Source organism: Gadus morhua, chromosome 13 (assembly GCF_902167405.1).
Source record: "Gadus morhua chromosome 13, gadMor3.0, whole genome shotgun sequence".
Lineage (NCBI taxonomy): Eukaryota > Metazoa > Chordata > Actinopteri > Gadiformes > Gadidae > Gadus > Gadus morhua.
Window position 1 is genome coordinate 16,689,995 of NC_044060.1, and position 10,000 is coordinate 16,699,994.

At 46.9% G+C, this 10,000-nt stretch overlaps 1 protein-coding gene across 1 annotated transcript in view; it reads right to left on the reverse strand.

Moving 5' to 3' along the window:
- The window catches only part of megf6b (multiple EGF-like-domains 6b), a 59,975-nt gene that overhangs the window by 20,301 nt on the left and 29,674 nt on the right, over positions 1–10,000 (reverse strand). Inside the window, exons 6-8 of the mRNA XM_030375830.1 lie at positions 2,927–3,049; positions 1,446–1,571; positions 491–613 (exon numbers count right to left, since the gene is read on the reverse strand). Of these exons, the coding sequence (XP_030231690.1) occupies positions 491–613; positions 1,446–1,571; positions 2,927–3,049 (372 nt within the window). The remainder of the gene's footprint in view (positions 1–490; positions 614–1,445; positions 1,572–2,926; positions 3,050–10,000) is intronic.

A 10,000-nucleotide genomic window follows, 5' to 3' on the forward strand; every position in this document is an offset into this window, starting at 1 on the left:
TAAAGGACTCTACCGACAAGGGTGATCAAAAAAAATGTCTTTCCTTCTTGCTTCACTAAAACATCTGTTGCCAATATAATTTGTCAAAATGACTTTTTTTTGTGCCAATTCTTCCTCGGAGCATTTAGCTTGAACGCGCCTGCCACGAAAGTAAACAATATAAATAATCACTTTGGTCCTTGTTACGAGAGATTTTGTAAAGTACTTTTAACGATAACGATTCACTGTTATGTTATCCACAAACGTCATTCTGCCCGCCGCACATTGTTTCCAAAGAGCTAACTGCTCTTCTGCAGATAGATGTTTCAGTGAAGCTATGAGAAACAGTTACGATCGATGGACCCGTACTGTTCCCTAGGGGGCAGGGAAGGGTTGGACATTGCGGCGGGATGCCAACAGGTGGACTGCCTAGACTCCCAGGCCCAGGCTCGGGGTGAAACAGCCACCAGACTAACCTGCCCCCCGCTGGAAATGGACGAGGGGGTGTTACCTTCGCAGGTCTTGCCGTCCTCGGCCAGGAGGAATCCAACCTTACAGTCACAGTGGGCTCTGCTACCGTCCGGCAGGCACATGTGCATACAGCCTCCATTCTGATCGCTGCACGGATTTGCCACTGTAACACACACACACAAACACACAGACACACACACACAAATGTTTGCATGGTGACCTGATACAGAAGGAGGACAGAGCAACAGCACCATGCAGTATGAAGCATAGAGAGCATACTGACTCCACACGGCTCAACCCCAACTTCACTCTGTCTGAATAAAGTATGGATGAGTGTGTGAGTGTGTCTGTGTGATTGCGTTTGCAACGTGTCAAAGCCTGTCTAGCACCTGGGCTGAGAACCTTCAGTCCTCGTAAAGGACTAAAAGAATACAATTATAGGAAGGTGTTCACGGCTGACAATTACACCACGCCAAACCGCCTTAAAGACAGTCATTCAACGTTCACAACATCGTCGTCTCCTTCTTTTTCCCCACAGAAGGTTGCCCCTGCCTTTCTTCACAAGGCAGGGGTCCAAATTCCCCGGGAGAGAAGGAACATGAAAAGACTCATTTGAAGAGAAACAGGGAGAGCGGTGTGAATCATTGGAGGAATGAAGGTCTCCAGCTCCGTGAGGGGCAGTAAGGAGTTAGAACTTCCTGTCACATAATCCAGATTGGAACGTAAACAGTCCCGCTAATGGGTCTCACGTGTTATGAACCTCAGCGAGACTCTTTCAACGTTTATCACCCAAACTGTGCTGCGTTTTGTTGGCCCCGGTTTCCAAACCATTTAAAATGATACTATCAAAATACCTTTTTCCATAGATTATTTTTAGCAAGTATGTGCGTGCGTGCTTGCGTGCGTGCGTGCGTGCGTGCGTGCGTGCGTGCGTGCGTGCGCACTTGTGTCGCTTGAACCCAGCCTTGCTTTCAGGCCATGAGACTGCCACTTACGTTTGCAGTGCTTGCCATCCTCGGCCAGGATGTAGTTGGTCTTGCAGCGACAGCGGAAGTGGGCGGAGGACTGCTGAACGCAGTGGTGCTCACAGCCCCCGTTACTGATGGCACACGAGTGGACCGCTGGACAGAAGAACAGTAGAATGGAGTTCATTAATTAAGACACACGCAGACTAACGGCGTGAGCAAAGACGCACTCTGAAGAAGCAAACTTATTCCCGCATAACCAAAAAAGACCAATAGAAACCGCACTGTCCTGTTCACGTAACACTTCCAAAGGGCTACAACCTCATCCGAGGGTAGGGGTACAATAGACTGGGGTTTGGAAATAGCTCAGCAGATCGGTATGCTCCCAGGCCGGTAAAGAAAGAAAGAAGAGGCATCCCAGGATCATCACAGAGAGAGCCAATAATCACAGAGCTCTCTGACGGGCCTCTGCCGGCCGGAGTGATGAGCCGCGGACGGGGCCAGCTCAATCACTGCTCAGCCCTTGTTCACCCTGGGTGCTCGGCTCCACTCCGTGTTTGGATTGCTCCTGACAGGGGGACAAAAGGTGGGCTGGGGAGGCTGCTCACAGTCAAAGGTTGGAGTGAAGAGCACCCCTCCGTCTATCCACATCACACAGGCCCTGTTAACCCCCCCCACACACACACCTCCACCACCGCCACCCCAGCCTGCCAACTCAAATAACCCCCCTCCCTCCTCCACCCACAGGCCAGGGAGCCGCCTGACCTCCTCTGGCAGCAGGTTGAGAGGAGCGTGTGCCAAGATGCTGAGTTCAGATCCCGGCACATCTGCTTTCCCGCTCGTCGGCGGGCGTCTGTTGTGATTGGTATCGCCGCAAACCGCGCGGTGGGAAGCAATGGTATCCTATGCTTTCAATTCCCAATACCCAAATGCATGCATTTATGTATGATATAAATATATACAAATGTCCACCATATGTATATTTACAGCATATATATAGATATACATATATATACACATATATATATATATATATATATATATATATATATATATATATATATCTACGCGGATGGCTCGCGACATTATGTCCATCACACTGAGCTGATGTTCCAGCCCATAGTTTGACGTGACACCAGAGATCCACTCTCAACACATGCAGCCTAACAGACGATCGTCCTCCTGAAGCGACCCATGTGCGCACCGTGGACACGCACAGCATCATTCAGTGATGCCAACCACAAAACCAAGAATTGCAGGGTTGCCTTCAGAATAAACAAACGCAAAGTAAGTAGTTCTCGATTTGATAATGAGTTGACCTAACCGCTGTCGTTTGCCTGTGTTTACCTTCTCGACGGCAAGACGGAACAACCACTGAAGCCGGTTAGGTAAACACAAGTCAAGACGGCATAAACAGAGCGGAGATGCCACGCGGTTAAAAGGCAGCCAGAGACCCAGTGTGTTCCAACGGGAAGTGCTAGAATGTAGCGTGATGCATGAAGCCTACTCACGGAGACAGGTGCGGGCGTCCACGTGCAGCCGAGAGCCGGGGTTGCATTCGCAGTAGAAGGAGCCCCTGGTGTTGATGCATTTGTGTTGGCAGCCCCCATTATGGACCTGGCATTCATCGATATCTGCATGGGGTGAGGGACAGTGACAAGGGGTCGCAGAGGGAGTGGGGAGGAGAGATTCAATGACCACATTGGACGGCAAACGTCATTTGTCAGAGAGAGGGAAGAAATCTGAACACGGTTGTTAAGGCAATTTTTTTATGCAGATGTGCTCCAAGAGAATGATGGATGTGCAGCAGATCAAGTAATCTCTGAGGCCGTTATTGTGGAAACAAACATGGCTCCCATGTGGTAACAACTACTGAACATTTAGAACCAAATTGACATTCCTCTGCTCTTGTCAAAGACTCTGGGGTGGAGGGCCAAACACATATGGAAACTAATATCGGAGGATGCAAAATATACACATTCCAGCTAAGCTAAGAGTGGAAATTACAAACAAACAGTAGGACGAAGGGCTCTCCAGCGGAGCTCCTTGCAGTGGGAAAGTAGCCTGCGACACGGATCATATCGGGTTCAGGCAGAGGTTCACACAGTGAGAACATCGCAAACGAAACACGGCCCATTTCCCTAAACACGTCCCACTTGTGGAGTCTGAGATTCAGATGCTATGGGGTCCGCAGCGGCAGACCCCCCAGCCAGACGGTGAGGGCAGCGGCTGCCCTGGTTTGGACTGCTGCGAACGCTGAGCACTGCGATCCCCAAAGCACTTGAACATGACCACCGTCCCGGCCCCCTCAGACCTCCCCTGACAGTGGGGGTGGCTCATGTTTAATTGTGGCCAGAGGCTTGAGGGTGAAGCCACTGGTTTGGTGGAAACTGAAACCTCCTGCCGGGTGCCAGACTCTCTGAAGCCAGCCGAGTCATTGCCAACTTTTAAATCATTTTTTAAATGCACTATTTTGGAGGGAAAACTTTCCCTGGTTGTTGCTGACTTGAGTGTTTTTCTAATCGACTTCCAATGTTTTTGTATATAAATAAATGATATACATATGTATATATATTATATATATATATATATGCACAGTATATTTATATATATATATATATATATATATATATATATATATATTAGTGTTATACTCTATACTGTACCCCGGCCTATGTATATATGAACATATATATATATATATTTAGTATGTTTCATAGAGAGGTTACAGAAGTCCCGCAAAATGTTTAAATTGGTGAATTTATTCGTATTAATGCGTCAGACTGAATAGCCATGAGTAATTGAAACATTACAAGGTGTGAGCGGGAACAGCTCAAGACCACTCCTACACCCCGGCTCCGAACACATCATAAAGGTGTGCATGTTAGCGCCACGCTAACGAACCCTGTCTGGTTGAGTAATTCCTTGTTTAGTTCCCTATGCAGAAGCTCACTCACCTCCCTCCACAAAGAAGCTATTTTCAGGGAAAGGACTATTTCAAGAATTTTCCGGAATCTCTGTTACAAGAATGGGTTTCCGACCGCACTTAACTGAGGAAAAAAAACACGAAAATCAATAAAACCCCACAACCTTACCCTTGTACGTGCCAATAAACTCCCGGCTTTGCCCCGTGTAAACAGTGTTATTGTGATCCGTCTTGAACGGTAAGCCTCAATGCAAATCCGTTAAGTAGATTCTGACAGTTAATCAAAGCCCAAATCCGCCCTCATGATGCCGGAGCCTAGCAAAGGCCTGGTGCTCTGAGCAGGGATGATAACTCGTGAACCTACAGTACAGAGCGATGGCTGTGCAGTCGATCGGGAAATGAGGGAGGCTGTGGTTAGGGTCCTAAGTGGTGGCTCATACAGGACCGCATGAAACCCAGCAGCGCACGCATGCGGACGAAAGGACCCTGCGGTCTTTATATATGCAGCTCTGGGTTCACACGAGTGCATCCAGACCTTACCTGGAAGGGTCAGTTCAGAAGCAGGCCCCTTGAAAGACAGATGATAGTAAGGAGTTATTCATTGGGTCTGGCATGGGGAGCGTCTTGGCAACGATATAAAACATAGCAATGGGAGCAGTCTGCCGGTGGAACCTGCATTGGACTTTACGGTTGAAATATCCACGCACGCATGTTGTTAATGAAGCCGTACATAACCATCCTGGAATTCTTTGGGATTTAAGAGACTTCCCTAAAGAGAGTCTCTAAAATTTCCCTCTGTTTAGTCCGCTGCCAGGCTCGGGCTCCGCACCACTCCAGGGAAAGCTGGCGAGAGCACCACCATTCTCTCTCCCCCCCCCCCCCCCCCCCCCCCCTCTCTCTCTCTCTCTTTTTTCCACTCTTGCTCCTTGCCATTCTCTGGGTTGGTGTCTAATTTAATCAACTTAGTGCTGTAGGGGTATTGGACCCACTCCCCCCCCCCCCCCCTCTCCCCCCCACACTTTAATTACCACAGCTACAGACGAGAGCCAAAGCCATCATCTCAGCCCCATCCAGTTAAAGAAAAACAACAAGATCCATTACAAAATATACATGTATGTATACAATATAAATCATAAAACTGCACGTATGTGTGAAACTGTAAGTGGCGCTTAGAGACAGTGACACTTATTTAAACTAGTTTGTCTATTCAGTAGTGGTACATCTTTGGAGATGGAGGACATGCTAAATGCACACCATCCCTCCACGGAAGCTGCTGCCCCAGCTTTTCATCATCACCATCAGATCGGTTACATGGCATGTCAATCACTCAATTCACCAAAGTAACTCAAATCAAGGACTGCCTGATCTGAGGTCAGGTGTGCTAATCTTACACTTCCTACGTGTAGTCTGCCTGGGCGGCTGGCATGTGGCTGTTATCTGTTATCCAGCCAGAGACAGACCGCAGGACAGAGGAGCACCAGAAGTGAAGGAGAAGCCTGAGATCTAGTCGGCAGAACAGGACAAGGGTCACCTGTTTGTGTGGTGGACCTTTGATTGCCCACAAGGGGGTTCTGCGGAGGAACGTGTCATTAAATAACGTTTAAGGACAAACGGTTCAGAAAGTTAAAATAAACAATTTTGTGTTTTACCGCAGACAAAAACATACAAAGAAGACAATTCCAGGGATTCTGTATCTTTTCTGAATTAGCAATGTAAATATTTAATGTTATACAAGTTTGGTTAAAACAAAAGGTTGAGAAGGTTTCTTTAAATATTTAACTGTGATCAGATCATTCCATACTTTTTTATTGGCGAGATGTTATTTTTTCTTGTGATCAACAACTTGCCAATAGAGAAAATAAGGATTAAAATCCGAGAATAAGTAGTCAACAAAAGGTTTTTACACTACCAATAAGTTTAACTCTACTATTTATTTGTATTTTTCGAGGGTGAAGTGCATCACCTTACCTGGTCCCACATAGCCCCTGTTGTGGACATGGTATCCATGGAAACAGTGCGGCCTATAGCACATCCTTCTATAGTAACTGTAGGGGTAGTTGGTGCCAGATACCAGCTGCACCAGAGCTTGAGCAAGCATCAAAAGAAACACCATCACTCCCTTTGAAAATAGCATCGCTGAACGAATGAAAAGTTCAAATGCCTTTTTCAACAAAAGATCATCAACACTAATGGCAGTGTTGATGGCACGACAAATGGCACCGATATGCACACAAAAATAATAATTTATCGGGAAGAAAATATAATATTTTGAAGAATCTCTGTTTTCAATGACAAGGCACCTCATGTGTAACAGAACCACCTCTGTTCATCCTGCCTCTACCTAATTCTGTCCCTCATTCTGCATCGGAGTGCCCCCACCCTCCATCATACTGAGGAACCTCCCCCTCCCTCTCTTACCCCTTTACCCACCCCTCTCTCTCTCTCTCCCCTTAACCTCCCCCTTTCTCTCTTACCCCTATACCCGCTTCTATCTATCTATCTATCTATCTATCTATCTATCTATCTATCTATCTATCTATCTATCTATCTCTCTCTCTCTCTCTCTCTCTCTCTCTCTCTCTCTCTCTCTCTCTCTCTCTCTCTCTCTCTCTCTCTCTCTCTCTCTCTCTCTCTCTCTCTCTCTCTCTCTCTCTCTCTCTCTCTCTCTCTCTCTCTCTCTCTCTCTCTCTCTCTCTCTCTCTCTCTCTCTCTCTCTCTCTCTCTCTCTCCCCCCCCTTCACCTACGTCTCCTCCCTCTCCAATTGACCTACCTCTCTCTATCCCTCCACAGTACATAGCTCTCCCTCTGCATCATTGGCTACTTGTAATGAACCTTGATCCACCCAAGACTATCGCAGAAATTCACCAGGCAGCACACCAGCCGAGTCTCCACAAGTCTTTGTTGTTCTTCTGTTGCCTCAGCGTATTTTCTCCTTGTCTCTTCAAAGGAGTTTTGTACGATGGAAAGGAGAGATTCATGGAACGCATCATTCAGGCGATTGACAATCAGGAATGTGAACATTGTGGATGAATTACTGGAAGGTCTCTTTTGATATCAGCAGGAACATAAAAAACAAAAGGTCTCCAAAATGCAAGCATGGATGTGATGCCAAACTCAGCGATTGCCAGTGGTCAGGTTTCACATGTACAACTAAAAGGTCAGCAAAAGGTGCAGGGAGGAGTGTTTAGTGTTGCATCTAACTCAACTAATCAGGGAGATTTCACAGCAGTCTATCATAGATTCTAGTGCTTATGTTTAGACGCACGCACGCACGCACGCACGCACGCACGCACGCACGCACGCACGCACGCGCGCACACACACACACACACACACACACACACACACACACACACACACACACACACACACACACACACACACACACACACACACACACACACACTCGGCAGCGAGGCTCCGGCGGGCGACAATCGCGGTCAACAATCGCGGGCAACAACCCCTTTGTCCTCCATGTCGCGGTTCAGTCTACTTCAGATTGATCTGGACGTGGAAGAACCAGAGACGTCAGAGAACCAGACGCGGTCGTTTGAGATTCATAATATCGTCTGGAGGCTCACACAGCTTTTGGCCGTGATAATATATATTATGATATAGATAATTATGCATAATATGATATTATTTAGATATAGAGCTCCAGGACACCCGCCTCTCACCTCCTCATTTGCATTAAAGCTACAGACACCGAAGTGGCGCGTTTGGGGAAAGCTCAATGTGCTCAATCTGCACCACGGCTGAAATTCGGGAACGTCTTCCAGAACTATGTTAGGAGCCCAGTAATATATATATTAAAGCATCCATAAAGCAGCATGCCATGGGACCTTTAACTACTTTTTTAATGCAACCTACCTGCGCCTTTAATATCCGTTTATAGAATCAGACGCAAGCATTCTTACACGCACCAAAGTGTACAGAGCTCTGAGACTCATTGCGACCTTCACACACCCATTATGGTGCTGATTTGATTTAAAAAGCTCTTGCTAGACATGACCAACACTATACTACGCAGGACATTAGTAAAGCAAAGCCCTCCTAAGACGCTGCTAACGATAGGAAGAAGTTATTTATGTGTCTTGGCCGGTAGACTGGCACGTAATTCAATACTAAAACAAAGCACGGCGTAGTGGAACCTGCAGAAGACATTGTGGTTGAAACACATCTATATGAAAGCTTCTTGGACCTTTTGATCTTTCTAGTTGAATGTAATACCTACTGAAACAAAATATCTTCCCCCAGGACCTTTTTAATGGTCATTTTAACATGACCTGCTTCCAGCTTTTATGAACCTTTTGTTGAGACTCACAGACACACAAACACACATACACACACACACACACACACACACACACACACACACACACACACACACACACACACATACACAAACACACATACATACATATACACAAAAACACACACACACACACACACACACACACACACACACACACACACACACACACACACACACACACACACACACACATTTAGTTTAAGTGCTAAACACCGTTAAGTCCCACACCGGCCTGTTACGTGTGAGATGGGGAGAGTGCTGGCATTACTCTGCTTTGTATTGGGCTTGCTGCTGTTAGGTCCTACTTCTCTGCTCTCTCCTCCTCCTCCTCCTCCTCCTCCTCCTCCTCCTCCTCTTACCTTGCAAAATAGATTTTTGCTAATCACAATGTGTGTGATAAATAAAGGTTGAAACACGAACCTCCTCTCCTCCTCCCTCTCCTCCTCCACCTCCTCTCCTCCTTCACCTCCTCCTCCTCCTGTACTCGGACCCTGGCAGTTCATATCAACAGCGATCCCTCATCAGAGAATCATTCTAGTACTCTGTCACGACACAGCCCCAGCAGCAATAACATGTGGAGCGCTACAAAACGGAGATTAGGTTTACTTACGTGAAAGATCTCAGTCTAGCATGACACAAAAGGTTATTTTCTAAGTATATGCAAGAAAAATGTCTTAAACTGATTTTGTGTACTGTGTCATATATATGTATGCATATGTGTGTGTGTGTGTGTGTGTGTGTGTGTGTGTGTGTGTGTGTGTGTGTGTGTGTGTGTGTGTGTGTGTGTGTGTGTGTGTGTGTGTGTCTGTAGTACGTGTATAGCTGTGTGTGTGTGCATGTGTGTGTGCATGCATACGTTTGTCAGTGTGTGTGTGTGTGTGTGTGTGGTCCACAAACAAAACGCAGCAGTCGCACAAGGCTGCCATCTCTCCAGGCTGGACCTTTCGTCAACTCTCAGACCATCCAGAGCGTAGTTGATGCTGCTTCCCCCCCAGCTTCTCCAAAGCCCTGAGGTCTGCCAGTTGCAGACAACCAGAACTTTTAATGCTGTGGTGGGCGGCCGAGTCGGTTCTTTTTTTCTGCGGCATCGCCGCGATGGGCCGTGAAGGCCAGCTGTGACAGCGATTCCCATTAGCTGTCTTAATAACAATGTTCTAGAAAGGTCCAAAACGCTTTCGTCTTTTCGCTGGCTGCTCCATTTCGCCGCCATATCCTAGACAGCATTCCAGCTCATCTCCTCAAGACTTGGCCATAGCACAGAGGAGCCATTATTCTGATTAAGTCAACCACTCCCTGGCATGCACTAATCGGAAACATTCAACCAAAAAAAGGAGAGAAAAACGA